The 15,770-nt window shown below is 49.0% G+C and overlaps 1 protein-coding gene across 1 annotated transcript in view; it reads left to right on the top strand.

The window, feature by feature from the left end:
- Positions 1-15,770, top strand: part of LRRC75A (leucine rich repeat containing 75A) — a 52,371-nt gene that overhangs the window by 30,015 nt on the left and 6,586 nt on the right. The window contains exon 3 of the mRNA XM_084218953.1: positions 5,756-5,868. Within this exon, the coding sequence (XP_084075079.1) occupies positions 5,756-5,868 (113 nt within the window). The remainder of the gene's footprint in view (positions 1-5,755; positions 5,869-15,770) is intronic.

Raw genomic sequence — 15,770 nt, 5'->3', positions numbered from 1 at the left:
AAGTGAGGGAAGGGGAATTGCATCACCCTCGTGGTGATATTTTAAGGACACCTCCCTGGAGAGCTCTTCCAGGGAGATTTTTCATGCCTTGCCCAAAGAACTCAGCCATGAAAGAGGAGGGATTTGGGATTTGGGATTTGGGATGGATCCTCCCCTGCACACCTGGATGGGGTTGTAGGTAGGAACAGTCACCAATCCCTGTGTTCCCCTCCTGGTTCTTGGGATGTTTTAGGAGAATGGTGGATTTAAATCTTTTCCCATCTTGTGATCTCACAGGATTTGCTGGAGAAAACTCCATTAGGACTTGCAAAGGGAAATCTGGGACTGGCTGCAGCACAGATGTCTGCAAGCAACAATAGGCTGAGCTCAGCCCCACGCTCTGAAAGCAGATGGGGGAGGGACAAAAAGAAGAAGAAAGGGAAGGGGAAAAGCAAAGCAGAAAATCATGAGATGAGTTCAGCCCCTCGTGACAACATCAAAAGGGAAGAGTCGTAAATTCGGGTCCCATTAAAGCCAGGGACAGCAGGAAAAGCTCTGTCCTGGGCTGTGGGGGTTCACCCTCTGTGCACTGGGGGTGCTGGACACGGCTTTCCCTCCCTGATTCCCTGAGACCAGGGGATCCCTGGAGTCTCCATTCCCGCTTTGGGGATCTCACAGGGTGTGAGTCCCTCACACATGGGGCCATTTCCACGTTTCCTCTGTGTGTGCTCTCATCCTTTCCAAACCCCAGCTCCAGTCCCTGGGGATTTGCTCTTTTTGCCTCCTGCTAATTTGGGATAACTGATTGGATACACATTAAAGCCATTGAGGATTTTCTCCCCTGGGGCTTCCCAGGGCATGTCTCACTGTTTTATGCCTTTGTTTAACTGGATAATAATTCCATTTATCATTGTGAACATTTTTTTTTTTTTGTCTTTCAACCACTTGAGGTTTTTTGCTTAATACTCCAAACTATTATTCTATTGTCCTAGCTGATCATCCAAGACAAAAAAAAAAAAAAAAAAAAAAAAAAAAAAAAAAAAAAAACCAAAAAAAAAACCAAAAAACCAAGGAGGAGGATTTGGAAGGAAATCTCTCATTCTCTTTATTTTTAAGGTGTGAAATAGGTCATGTTTTAAGGTTCATTGTCTGCTGAACTGCATGAAAAGCAAAAATCTTGGCTGAGGGATCCCCACACCAAATATTTCCTGGGCAGACAATGGGGTTCCCAGGATAAATGTGGTCTGTTGCCTCAGTTTTGCTCGTGCCTCACAGCTGCAAGTCCTGCAGCATCCAGAAAGGGATGTTGCAAGTGTAAAAATTCTTTTAAAGGAACCACAAAAGGAGAGGGGGAAAACCCCCCAATTTTTAATGGATTGGGGAAGGCCAGGGAGTTCTCCTTTTTAAGATAGGCAGGACAGCGCATTTTTATTTAAGATTGATTGTGAGTGACAGAAATGTGGGAACTGCTTAATAACGCTGGGTAAAAAAAATAATAAAATCCTGTTGCTTCCTCACAGCCCCCAGACAATGGCTAATTGTTCTAATTTGGGTCACTCCCCTGCTGTGCTGCAGCAGGAATCCTTCACCAGGGCTCTTTAATCATTAACGTTGGCCTCTTTTCCACAGTGCTTGGCCCTGGTGCAGCCCCCAGGGCTCTGCCCATCCCCAGGGATTCTGCTCCTGGAGGAGGAGCAGGGATTCGTTTTTTAATGAAAACAAATTAATTTGCTGTAACATCTCTATCACCTCCTTTGCTGGCTCCTCTGAGCTCTCTCTCCTTTTGGAGCAGCCCTGAAATCCAGTCTGGGGACCCAAATCTTGCCCGTGAGGTGATGCAGGGAGGGAAGGCAGCGACTCCAGGGTTATTTATCCACAGTGGAACCACAGCCCTGCTGTTCCCAGGGTTGTTTTTCCCTGCTGAAATCCCTCTGCCCTGCAGAAAAGCCAGGAAGGTGCCCAGGAGCAGTGAAAGGTGCTGGGTGATGCCTCAGCCACGGGGTCAGGGCTCCCTGCAGGTTTGGCAGGACACAAATCCCCACTCCAGATGTGTGGCTGATGGATCTGTAGGAGCTCAGCTGGGGGCTCCTCACCAGCATTTATCAGCTGGCTGGGAGCTCAGTGCTCAGGAAAAGGGCACATCCCAGCTTTTTTCCTGCCAGCAGCATCAGCTGGGAAAGCTGGACTCTGTGTGTGTGTGTGGTCTGTCCCATCTCCCCAGCCCTACCGTGCAGTTTTCCTCCCAGAGTTTGAAAACCAAATAAAAAATGCACGTTCCCACCCCCTGTGTGATGTTAGAGGGGCCACATCTTGTGTGATGCTTTTCCTGTGTGTTATTTCAGGAGTGTTTGCTGCTGGGATTGGGCTCTGGTGGTGAGAAAATGCGATTTTGTGCTTGGTTGTTGTCCTTTCCATGGAAAGGGCGCTTGGGGTTTCCCAAAACTCAGCCCTGTGGGATCCAGGCTCTGCAGGTTGAGGTTTCCCTGCCCTCTGACCACAAAAAATCAGCTTTATATTGACCTTCCATGAGTGATGTGATGCAGACTGATGGAGATGTGGCAGAGAGAGCTTTTGGCCTTGATTTTGATGTTGTGGGAAGCAGCAGGATCTGCCCAGAGGGGTTTGTGGCTTTTTTTCCATCCTTCCTGAGGGTGCTGATGGTACAGGGCAGAGTTGTTATCCCAAGGCAGAGGGAGCATCCCAGAGGAATTCTTGGCATCATCCCTCCCCCAGGCTAATCCCCTCACCCAGGGGTCCCCCCATTCCCCAAGAGGTTCAAACCTTGCCAGCACGAGCTGGGCTGGTTTTTAAGCTGATTTTTAAGCTGATTTTTACGCTGATTCCCTTTCCAAACAAGCTCTTGGGCTTAGTCCCACCAGGGTGTGCGTGTCAGCTCCAATTATTTCCTGATAGACTTGGATCAGGAACAGGGAAAAGCTTTTGTTTGGAGCCCTTGGCACGGCACCAGCAAAGTCCCTTCTCCTGCACATGAGTTTTGGGGCTGCAGAGGTTTGGGTAAAAATCTAAAAAATGGATGTTCCTGAAGCACAGAGTTTGTGGGAATGAGATGTGCAGAAGCCCCTCCTGTTCCTTAGGAGGGCTCTGAAATGGGAAATGTATTTATTATTATATTTTTTTTTTAATCTACAGAATTGATGTGTGCAGGAATCATGTGCTCTAAATCATTTATTAACCCCCCCAAAACTGAAATATCTACAGGGCTTGGGAGTTTAGCTTGTGAAGAAAAAAGGCTGAAAGGGTGGGGATGGCCATGGAAGGATGAGCTGGATGTGGAAAAAGAATTAAAATATTCCTTGTCCTGCTCCTATACCAGCATGGATGGGCTGGGTTTGCTTTGGGCTGAATTATTCAGGAATTGGTTTGATGGGAAGTTCAGGCCTGAGCTTCCCTCAGCCATCTGGAGGTCTTGAGGGAAAAAAAAACCTCCAAAAAACCTCATAGGAGAGGCAAGATGGCCATGACACACCTGAACCAGCAGAAATTTGTGGCTTTTTTTTTTATTTTCTCAGCTTCTCCGCGTTCCTCTTGTGAATCATTTCACTTCCCCAACAGTTCAGCTGGGATAAGGCTGGAGACAGCTCGAATTGTCTCTTGCAGGGTTATTTTGGGAGGAAATTTGCAGCAGAAAATGCCAGAAAATGTCCTTTTCCCCTCAGGATTTTAGCACTTTGTTTCCTTTTCAACACCGGCTCTTCCAGGGAGGCCTCGGAGCTGGAAACCCCCACTCCTCCCTCAGGGGGATCTCCTGTTCCAGGGGCTGCTGCAATGCTTAAAAAGAAAAATAATCGTTAAAAACCCCTAAAAACAGATGAAATGAAAGCTGTTGGCACCTGTCAGGTAACAAAAAAAAAAAAAAATAAAGAGAGGTGTCAAAATCCGTGGTGTTTTCTTCTCACGTTGGGGCGGCTGCTTCCACAGCCGGGAAGGTGTTGCTGGCAGTGTTGCCTTCCCAAAATGTTTTGAGGCTCTAATTAAGGATTTGCCTGCTTCTCCAGCTTTCCACTGGGAAACATGAGGTAAAATCTTAGTTTTTAAAATTTTCTCAGTGTTCATTCCACAGGTTGAGCCTGCCGGGGTTGGTCCAGGCCCGGGTTTTGCCACGGGGCCTGCAGGGGAGAGGGGCTGTGGGAGCAGCTGAGGGATTGAATTTGTGGGGTGAAAACGCAGATTTGGGGTTCAGCATGGTGGTGAAGGAGGTGTTAAAAAGCAGGGGTTTAAATGTGCTCCTATAAACCCAGATTTCAGGGAATCAGAGGCTCCCAGGGTTTTCCATGTGTCCTGCTGGGATCCCTGGATCTGCAGTTCCTACCTGCAATCCCCTGGCACTGCTGCCCTGGGCAAGCACCACCCTGGAATTATCAGGGAAAAATCAGCTGGAAGTTCAGCTTGTGATTCATGGGAATCACCATGATACATCTGGGAAGAAACCCTCCCGGTTTATATCAAGGCTTCATTCTTACAGTGGAGTCAAAACCCTGCAAATCCTGGCTGATATTTCTGCCCCAGCCACCTGCAGAGATGTCCTGGGTTTGTGATGGTTGTGGGTTTTTTTGTTTGGTTTTTTTTTTTTTTTACCTTGAGAAAACCTGCTGTAATTGTTTCCCTGTGCACCCCCAAGTGATTTGTCAAAATCCCAATTGCTCCCAGGTAATTCAATATTTATGATGTCTTTATAAGGCCGGTCCCGCTCCACTGATGCAGAGGTGAGGAGGGGAATAAATTGCATAAATTGCATAAATTAAGGTGCAAAAGCTGAGCTCTCAGGGAGGATGTGAAGGCAGCAATAATTTGCTGTCCAGGCAGAGGAGATGCAGCACCTTCCTCAGCATTCCTGCCTGGATTTTCCCAGAAAATTCTGAGCCATCCCTGTGGCTGAGCAGCCCAGGCTCACTGTTCATTGTAGGGTTCCATCTGTAATTCCTGTGTCTTCCTTTATGATGCAGCATTTTGATAAAACCAGGCAGACAGCACAAATTGTCACATTTTGGATCTCTTTTATCATTATTGATCTTTCAGTCAGGCTCGTCTCTGCCTGTGACCTTTCAAAGAGCAAGAGAGGCACTGCAGGATGGGTGGTTTGAATTACTGGAATGCAGATCATGTGTATGAAAATCCTGAGACATGATTGAACAGTCTGGATACCGAGGACTGGGTTTTATTTTATTTTATTTTTGAGACCCAAAATTTCTAGACCCCAATCCTTAGAAACTTTCAGAGTTCAAGTTTTCCAAGGCCAGTATCCCTTGGGATGGAACTTTGATTCCAAAATCGAGATGACACCACGTTTCTTCATGTTTTTATTTTTCCTAACAATTAAATGTTGTGAGATTTTCTCTTCCCAAGACTCTGTCAGCTCACAAAGCCTCTGGGAAGCAATTTTTGGTGGTAATGAATGGGTGATTTAACCAAATTTAATCAATCTCTGCCAGATTTTAGCACTGGAAGCTGTTGCATCGTGCGAGATGGTAATGGTGGGATAATAACAATATAACAATGATGGTGATGATGATATTAATAATAATAGTAATAGTAATAGTAATAGTAATAATAATAATAATAATAATAATAATAATAATAATAATAATAATAATAATAATAATCAGAGAGGTTTTTTCCCCCTTTCTAGACAGTTTTAAGGGTGGTCCCTTAAGGCTTCCCAGCTCCCAGCTGGAGCCACTCTGGGCTCAGAGCACCTGGTGGGTGTGATGGCAATGCTGCAGAGCCCTGACACCGTGTCCTTTCCATGTTTTTGCAGGAAGGGGACTCCCTGGGAGCCATGGAGAAGCTCTGCAGGCAGCTCACCTACCACCTGAGCCCCCACTCGCAGTGGAGACGCCAGGGCATCATGAAGAGGAAGCCACAGTCCTGGTGAGCCCCTGCTGGGTCCCTGTCCCCAGGCTGGTCTTGTCACCCCTCGGGGCCAGCACGGGGGGGTTTTCCACGATGGTTTTGGCAAATGTGGGAGCTGCCTGTTGCTCCCTGCAGCCACAGGAGGAGCAAATCCACCGGGTTGTAGGGAAGTGCTCAGAGCTGGGGTGTCCCAACCTCCAGAATCCTCCTTCCTCTCCAATCTCACCAGAATTTCCCCCATTTATGGTTCCTTCATGCTCCCCCACAGGTGTTTTCCCCCCTATTTCCATCTTCCTTTCCCTGTTGCAGAGGAAAACAGCCCTTCAGTGTCTGGGGAGGAGGAATGGTCTGGAAAACCTGAGCCATCCATCCTCCCAACATCCCTTGTCTCCCAAACTGCTCCAAGAGCTCCTAATTAGCTGGTAATTAATGTACAGGCACGTGTCACCATGCACACCGTGGCTTGCAGTTTACACAGAAGGAATTTTCCTGTTTAAAATAGGGAAAAAAAATAACCCAAATCCCCTCCTCATCCAGCTCCTCAGCAAAGCATTCCCATCTGGTGTCGCCCTGGATCCACAGAGCTGACAAACCTGTGGATGAGGCTGATGGGAATAGAAAGGGCTGCTTGATTTCCTCATGTTGGGCATTATATATTTATTATTTTTGCTTAAGGAAGTGAGAAATAGAAACAAAGCTGCAATCTGGGAGAGTCAGGATTTGTATCCAGGTGCTGGCTTGTGGTCCCAGGAGAGTTTTGGTTGTAATGGAGCTGTAGTAGGAATTAATCCAGTGAAAAAAACTGGGATAGGTAAAGAGAGGGGAGGAACGTGGTCGTGGTCACAGGAGGAAGAAAAGACACAAGGAAATAAAGGATTGAGTGGTCAAATAGGATTAGGAGCACATCTCCCAGGGATCTGGCTTATCATCCTCACAAAGTGCTATCCTGAGACACCAAAACGGGGAGAAATGTATTTCACTAGCAGTGTTACCCACATTTTTGGTGGGTTTTAAGGTGTATTGATGGCTAACATCTGCATTTTCCAATAAAGCAGCAGAAGCTGGGGGAGTGTTGGAGCTCCCAGGCTGTGTCCCTCGGGCACACGGAGCTGTAATGACCCAGCAGCTCATTAACCCTCCGGGGTTTCCTCTTAATTAGAGTAGGAAATGCTCACCCCTTATCACCCCATCAGGGCATTGTTCAAATCACACTGCTGCCGCATCGCCGAGCTCTTTACAGCCCCCAAACTGCCCGAAATCCTTGGAAATTAAAAAACTTCGAGCCCTGCTTTGTGCCCCTCTGTCTTTAATTACCAATCCCTGTCCTTAATCCCCAGCCCGGGATCAGCAGCGGTGTGAGCACAGCCTCGTGCCCGAGATTTGCAAGGCTTTATCTGCAGCTTTTCCTTGCAGCAGCCGGGAAATAGCTGAGGTTTTCCAGGGCTTTAGGAGCAGGGATGAGGTTTTGGGATGAGGTTTTGGCTGTCAGCGAGCCCTGAAGTGACCCAGTGCCAACGTGGGTTGCTGGTTCTGCCCCGGCCAGGCTTTGGAGGGTAGGATTTTCCTGGATTTCTGGTTTAGATGCCCTTTTAGGAGGTGGCTGTGAGTTGAACCCTCTGCTGGAAGGTGAAGTCAGTCTTGTGCCAAGGTGTAAATGCCATAAAACAGGGATTTTATAGAGAGCATCCTGCTCTGGGCTGGCGTTTCCAAGCGCCCTGTGTTGCTCCCAAGGGAATTGTGAGCTCCCATTCCCAGGTGTTGGCATTGCCCTGTTGCCAGATGTTGCAGGAACCCCCCAATATCACAGATCCACCCTTTTCGTGTGTGTGTTGCAGGGAAAATCGCTTTCCTTCTTCCACACCCACGTATCCATTGCAGGTGGGAATGGGAAGCAGAGCAGCAGCAGGAGGAGGATGGGCACAGAGGATGGAGCTGATTTTTTTGGCCGGGCAGAGAGGGAGGCTCTGCTTCCTAATCCCAGCTCCTCCCAGGCTGGGTGTGCTCCCTAAATCCAGACATTCCCAGCCCTGGCACGGCAGCACCCAAACCTCTGCCAAATGACCTTATTTTTTTGGCACGTTATAAATCTGTCTGGCTCTCCCTCGCTGTCTCCGCGCCTCCCTCGGAATACATTAAACATCCAGGGATGAAAATCGGGGAAAGCTAACAGCAGCAGGATGAAGGCAGCCTGCTAAAGTCATTTCCGTGTGCCTGGCTCTGCCTGGGGACACCATTCCAGCCCTGGAATCTCCCTGCTCCTGGAATCTCCCTGCTCCTGCTGCTGCCAAGCGCTCCTGTCAGCCTCACAAAGGCAAACCCGGAATCAAAGCTCCCGTAGGGCTGGGAGGGAGGAGGTGTTTCCCGGGGGAAGCCATCCCTGGGGATATCCCGGTCCTTTGTGGTAGGGATGAGCCAGGAATGCCGCAGGAGGGATGGGGCAGTGGCACCAGCTGAAGGAATATCATATATTCACCTTGTAACTCCAAATTTACATCAGATAAACCCTTTATTTTTTATTTTTACACGCAATTCTTGTTCATGCCCCTGCACGAAGCAGGGGAAGAATTTAGGCTGAAGCAGCTCAATTTAAATGGAATTAAATGGGATCTGGATCTAAATTTGTGGGTTTTTAAACTCTGCTGCTGCGCAATAAGCAGAGAAACCCCCAAGTGTCCACACCAGGCTGAGCCAATGTGGCATTTTCTGCACTTTCTAACCCCATTTTTTGTTTCATGGCTCCCAGCCCTCACTCGTGCAAATCCCCAGTGCTGGCACCTGGAAGGAGCCAGGAGCTGATTCTTTTCTCTCTTCTCCTGAGTTTTCCAGATGGTTTTCCTTAGCTCCAGCCCATTCTTTTCTTTGCCACTTCTCCTTTCTGCTGGTGACACCTGGGACTCAGCCTGAACTCCTTTCACCCTCTGATGTGAAATCATTAGAAATAACCTTGAAAATAGCAGGAAAATTAATAATTTGGGACAGCTTTTTGGAGGCTCTTTGAGGCTGTGGCAGACTTAACCCCTGGTTACCTGAGGGTTGGATGTTCTCCATGGCATTTGGCATCCAGGAGCAGAGACCTGTTACAAGGTGTTTGGATGTAGTGATGAATTCACAGAGGTTCAGCAGGAATGATTTTAATGGCAGGAATGATCTTTTGGCATCCCACTCCTGATTTCATCAGGGGCACAGAACATTTCTGTCCTGCAGGAATGCTGGGTGCAGGGCTTTCATGTTGGCAGTGCCTGCTTGCATTGCTTTACAAAGGAAAAAAAAATGGAAATAAAAAATGAGTTTTCATGGTGGGAGAAGCCCTTTGGAGAACAGAAAGGGAATGTTTGTGGCTGGAAATCCTCCTCTGCTGTGGCAGCTGGTGGGCGAGCGAGAGAAGTTGGAGCTCCTGCAACAAAAGTTCCCTTCAGAGCATCCAGCACAAACCCAGGTGGTGGGAGGAGGCTGGAGCAGGGTCTCCTGAGCATTAAAATCCCATTTCTGTGTGTGTGTGTGTGTGTGTGTGTGTGTGTGTGTGTGCTGGAGCTGCTGCAGGAGAGCAGGGAATGTGGGAGCTGGAGCCTCTGGGATGTGTGTGTGGGTGATCCCTTCTCCCTGTGCCCATGGGATGCCATTCCATGGACATTCCAGGCCTGTCCCAGGGAGCTGAGAATACAGAGGATGCTCCAAATGCTCAGAACTCAGTGGCTTGGGGTGGTGGTGTAGTTTTCCACCTTTTGCAGTGGAAAACAGGCAATTCCCAGAGCTCTCTGCTCTGTCCAGCATGACCTGAGGCTCTGGGGATGGAGAAGAGCAAAGTTCTGGTTCCCTGTGGCTTTTCAGGTTGGGATGCTCAGCCCAGGCTCAGAGGCACTCCCTAATAAATGTCTAAATGTCATGGGAAGGCCTGAAGTGACACAGAAATGAGCTAAGGTTTTTGGGAGAGAGAGTGGAAAACCTTTGGGAGACACCTTTGGTTCGGTAGAGTTCACACAGGGCTCAGCCAGCTTAATAAATTGGGAATATTTTCTGTGCTTTGGCAGAAATGTTTGGGAATTTGTGGTGCTGAAGAGCAGGAGGGGGTTGGCCCCAACAGAGCTGTGGGATTTGGCTTTTGCCCACACTGCAGATGAGGAACTTTGATTCAGGGGTTCAGGGTACATTAAGAGGAAAAAACAAGGAACTTTTCGAGGTACCAATAAGGAGTTGGGAGAAGAAGTTGGATGTCATTTTATCCCATGAATGTCCTTTTCATCACCCCTTGTCCTCCTCACCTCCCTCTCCTCCATGGCCATGGGGCATTTCCTCCATCTGCCCAGTTTGGATTTTTATAGCTACTCAAGATGTGACTTTTCTCTTTCTCTTATGGCTGGGCTGGGAACAAACCCTGATGTGCCCTGTCAGTTGTTCTGTTCCCTCCTCACCATGCTGCTCTGGGCTGCCCCTTGAGTTTATTCCCTTTGGCACATGCCTGGCTGCAGGCAGCCCCTGCTGTGTCTGTGCTCTCTCATGGGCTGGGTCACTTCCAAGCTGCTCCTTTGGAAAATCCATTTTCCAAGATACCTGAATGGGAGCAGCATTTGGGGCTGGTCCTTTGTATGTGCCTGGTGGGATTTGGGATTTTTTGTGGAACCTTAAAGGATGAGTTCGAGTGGGGTGGGCAGGTTAAATGTGCCCAAGCTGCTTCCCAGAAAAAAGGGAAAATCCAGCTCCCTGGAGCTCCTTGTTATGTAGAAATTCCAATGAATCTCCTCCAAAAATGCTGTTTAATGTGCAAACATCTCTTCTGGCAACCCCAGGGTTTTGTGACCATGCAAAAACCCTGGTGAAATGTTCTGTCCTGGTGGGAATGGGGTGTGATGTTGGAGAGGAGAGGAGGAACAGGCCAACAATCATCCAGCACAGGCTGAGTGGGAAGAAGGAAAGGATTCCATCCAGCTGGAGGTGGATTTCTTGAATGAGAGAGGAATAAAAAAAAAAAAAAAAGAAAAAAAGAAAGCTGTGTCATTTTAAATTCAATAAGGTTCAGCCCTAAGAGGCTTTGGTGTTAAATAATTCTCTTTTCAGGCTAGTAGGGTATAAATTCAGGGTATCAGGGTGTCCCTGGTTTGCACTTTATCCCTGGATTGGGGAGGGGTGTCAGGCAGGGAGGGATGGACCTGACAGTGCACAGGGGTGTCCTGAGCTGCTCCCAGCTCAGCAGCCTGAGTGTGCCAATGTTACAGCAAAATAGAGGCTGAAAACCAACCCAGGGAATTCCTTTTCCACCCAGTTCTCCCTGCTGGATGATGCTGAAGGGCCCAAAAGCACAGAGAATTCAGGACAGGCCATTAAACCCAGTTCAGGCTCCACAGGCTTGGAAGGAAAATGCTGTGATGCTTCTGGTTGAGTTTAAAGAGTCAGAGACTTTTTGGCAGGATGAAAACAGGGCTAAGCTGTGAACAGATGAAATGCCTGGTGTGGGGGAAAGGTGGAATGCTGCAAATCTGGGGGAGTAAAGATCCATGAGGGCTGTGGTTGAGAAATAATTCTGCAACGTGGGGCTTGTGGCAATTAAAGGAGCTGCCACCATGGTGGGATCATTAAGGTTGGAAAAACCTTCTGAGATCAAGTGCACCACTAAGCCAAGAACACATCTCCACATCTTTTAAATGCCTCCAGGTATCCTTTAAATAACTTTAAAGGATAAAGGGAGTTGTTGATGATATTCTGGGAAAATCTGGTTTTTCCTGTGCCTGTTGGAGCGGGAGCTGTAGGATCTGCCCCCTGCTTCCTGGAAAAACTGAGCAAACCATGCCAGCAGGTGCTGAAATCGCTCCTTGCCACTATTTGGCCACCAGAGCAGCAGTTTGGGGTGGAATTGGGTTCTTTTTCCAGCTGGGTTTGGCTGGGGGAGGTGTTATCCCTGCCGTGGAGAGGCTGCAGCTCCTGGCACACCTTGCCCAGCCAGGAGCTGGCATTGACCAAGAGCTGCATTTGAAGCTGAGCTGTGAATAATTCATGGCCACTGAAATGCCACCCGGGTTGGTGGCACAGGGCTGGCACATCCAAGGCACTTCAGGTTTTCCACTGGCTCAGTGTGTAAAATGAGCCTTTCCCCTGCTCCTTGTCTGGGCTGCCCCAGAACTGAAAACAATTGACCCAAACTGCAAACACCATTCCCTCCACACTGATGAATACTGACCCTGACAAAAATCTCGAATTGCTTGTGCTGCTCCTGTCAGCCAGAAATGCTGGAAAATAAAGCAGAAACAACCAGAGGCTGGGCTGGGGTGATTTAGAACATTTAGGGACATCCCCACTGGCTTTTCCCTCACACTTTTGCTCCAGCCTTATAAACTTCAGGTTTTTAAGACACTACCTGGATTTAAAACCTCGATTTCTAGCCACCCTCATCCTCCTCTTTCCTCTCTCCTCCTGCAGCTGAATCAAGGAATAAAGGTGGTTTTCCTCCCCTCCCACCTCCTTGCACTTGGGTGCTTGTGCCTCCTTAAATGTGTTTTTTAGTCCAGTGCTTAATTAGAAAAGGCCTTTGATGGTGAAAAGTGTGGGGTTTTAATTTATTTTTTTGGTAATAATTACTCCTCTGCTTCTGGGCAGAGTGGAAATGAGATTTTCCATGGACACATGGCGGGGATTATTTAAATCCATCCCCACCACTCGGGCTGCAGTGCTGGGAACCAACCGGTAGAAATTGTTATTAAACGAGGGAATCAGCTGGGAAAATAATTCATACCCCCCAGCTTGGAAGTGGTCCAGACACTCTGTAATGATTTGTTTTGTCTCAAAACAGACACTGACTCCTTTTTTTGGGTGGTGAGGGGCAGTTTGGGGCCTGGATGCTGCTCCATGGGGGAAAGGCATCACTCCCCAGCAGCCGAGCCCATTTAATCCCCAGCCAGCCCAGCCTGGCTGTCACCCCGGGCTATATTTCCCAATTAAGACCATCAAGCTCGATGATGAAGCTTTGATAGGCGCTTTTTACATTTATTTTATTCCCCCAGCCCTTTCAGGCGGTGAATGAAGGTGTTTAGTGAGCTCATCCATCACTTTAACTCGGTGAATTCCCACCTCCCACTGCTGCTGCTGCTGCTGCTGCTCTCTTTGAATGGAAAAAACGCTTTAAAATCACGCTGCAAAGGGGGACGGCGACAGCGGGGGGCTGTGCCATCACCAGGGGGTTCTGTCTGTCCCCACGGGTGACACAAACTGGGCTGTCCCCCTTCCACTCCGGCCCTTCACCCTCACACACCCCTTGGCTCCTGCGAGATGGGGTGGAGGAAAAAAAACCCTCTGGAGCATCTGAAGCACAGAAGGTTCTTTTGCATCTCAAAAGGGGATTTTGGCACCTCCAGAGCTTCTGGACACATTCAAGTTTTTCCAGGCCTTGCCAGGCTGTGTTTTGACACATCCCAGCGTCAAAGGAGCCCCGAGGCTGATCCCTTTTGTCCAGCCCAGGGTGGCAATATGTTCTTGCAGGTGTTTTACTCTCCCCTTATCCAGGATTAGTGCCAGGCTGGGGAGCTGGGGAGGGTTTTGGGATAAATCCACCCTCGTGTGCTGCAGTCACTCCTCTGGTGCCCTGGGGAATGAGGATTATCGCTGGGCAGCTCCTGGCCTGGCAGAAATGCCCATCTGGAGCCAGTCCTCTCCTGCATTCCCTGCTTTCATCAGCTGCTGGCTCATGCTGGCCCCTCCAGTGGGGCTCATTATCCCAAAGATGATGAGCTGGAGATTTGGGGAAAAAAAACCCAACCAAACAAACAAAAAACCCCCGTGTGCTGACATAATATTTTGGACATAATATGGACAAATCACTGGGGGAGATTTAAAGATTTGTTGTTGTGCTGATCTCTGCAGCAGCGTTCCTTGAACAGCCAGCTCGGAGCACAGTGACACAAACCCTCCTCACTGGTGGGTGCAGAGAGCAGAGAAAAAAGCAAAATATTTGCATTTGGAGGGCCTGTGTTGGAGCAGAGAAGCCAAACAGGCAGCCAGGGGAAATCCAGGGAAGGTTTTTAGTGGTTTTCCTGCTTGTCCAGCAGAATTTGCTGTGCCTGGGGATGGGGGAGCCGGGCAGTGTTTGGCTGCTCAGAGCACAGGATCACATCCCTGCTCTGCTCCACCAGCCAGCCCCACCTCTGCTCCCTGCTCCGTTTGCATCTTTGGGGGCAGCTGGAGGCTGAAATCCCCCCATCAGCAGGGAAATAACCTGCCAAAAGCAATGGAGTGCTGGGGGAAGAGGGAGTTTGCTTTGGGCAGCTCAAGCTGCTCGTTGTTGCCTGGATTTTTCCCTTTGTTTGGCTTTGCAGGAATGGCTGCAGCCACTTTCTGCTGCCCCTGGGCTCAGGGAAGGGGATTTCAAATGAAACAACTGCACCAAAAACTGTGCCCAGCAAGAAAAAACAACCCACAGGGTGCCAGAAATTCAATTTCAACCTCTGCTGCAGTGACAGAGGAGAGGGGTGCTGCAAAATCCTCTCATTGGGACAGAAGATGAAAAAGCCACCCAAAAAATCCCTTTTTCTTTTGAAGCCAGTAGCAGTGGGTCAGGTTGTATCCTGTTATTCCTCGCTGGAGGGCAGCTGAGGGGACAATGGTGGCTCTGTTCTGCTGGGCTGAGGGAGACCCAGTGTTTGGTGTTAATGTGGAGCAGATGCACCCCAGGGTTGGAATTCCCAACCTTATCCTGAGGTTGCTGAGTCCAGGGACCCCATCCGAACCCCTGGGAGCACCATGGGCCCCTGCAGGGAGCCAAGGTGGCCACAGGAACGGAGTTTGCTTGGCCAGCTGAACACCTGGGTGTTGAAAACCAGATGAAACAAAGCTTTTTTGGCTCCATTGACATGCAAATTCTGATTTTAAAAAGCTTTTTTGGCTCAATAGATGTGCCAATTCTGATTTAAAACTGGCCAAACATCAGGTGAGAGGTTCACTGTGTCCATCTCCTCTTCCTTCGGCTGCTGCTGCTCCTCCAGCACAAATCCCTGGATGTTCCTCAGGATGCTCTGTGCTCTGGGGGGGCTTCCTGACCCCCTGGATGTGGTTGGAGGCCACCAGCCCCACATGGGACATCACAGACCCATCCCATGGGTCCCTGTGTCCCCAAACCAGCCATGCCCAGGGTCAGGAGCTGGAGTTTCCCTTTGATCCACCCTGAGCATGGCAGGAGCTGTGTTTGCCTTCACTTGGGGCACCAGAGCTGCTGGGATTTTGGTGGGAAGGGCAGGATTTGGCTGGGAATAGGGTCCTGCCAAGGATTTGGGGGGGAAAGGAAAAATAGGGGGTGATGGCAGCTCCTGGCTCTGGAAAAAATCCCTTCCCAAGGAGGGAGGGGACGAGCAGGACCCTGGGAGCCGGGCTGGCGGCTGCCTCTCGTGCTCTGGCTCTCATCAGAGCAAGAGGGGACCTCAGCCTGCCTAAACTCTTCCAAATGTGATCTGTGCTCCAATAAAATAAACATTTTAGGGAAAGCCAAGCCCCAGGCACACATTTTGGCAGCTGATCACTCCCTAATTGCAGGAAGAGCAGTTGGGAGAGGAGTTTTTTTTTTGTTTTATGTGTTTGGTTTCTGATGAGAAAACTGGGCTGGAGGATCAGAGTTGAAATTTCTCTCCCCACATCTCCCCACCCGCAAAAATCCTGGGGTTTTCCCCTTTGTATGAATGGAATTCATCTTATTTCAGGGAGCAGGAAACACAAAGAGCCTCTGCTAAGTGTGAACCTCAAACCCTCAGAGAGGGCCTGGATACAGGGAGTTCTCCACATTTTTTTCTTTTTTTTTTTTTTTGTTGTTGTTGACTGAGGCCTGGGAGAGGATTTTGGTGAATTGGAGCTGTTGCCTCTCAAGCCTGGCTGTTCCTGGGTGTTTCCCCCATCCCAAAACTCCTGGAGCTGTGGAATGGGATGGAGGAAATTAACACCAGCCCCAATTT

The sequence above is a fragment of the Fringilla coelebs genome, assembly GCF_963513975.1.
Source record: "Fringilla coelebs genome assembly, chromosome: 20".
Classification (NCBI taxonomy): Eukaryota; Metazoa; Chordata; class Aves; order Passeriformes; family Fringillidae; genus Fringilla; species Fringilla coelebs.
The sequence above is the reverse complement of the archived record's forward strand: the minus strand, read 5'-3'. Positions and strand labels throughout refer to the sequence as shown.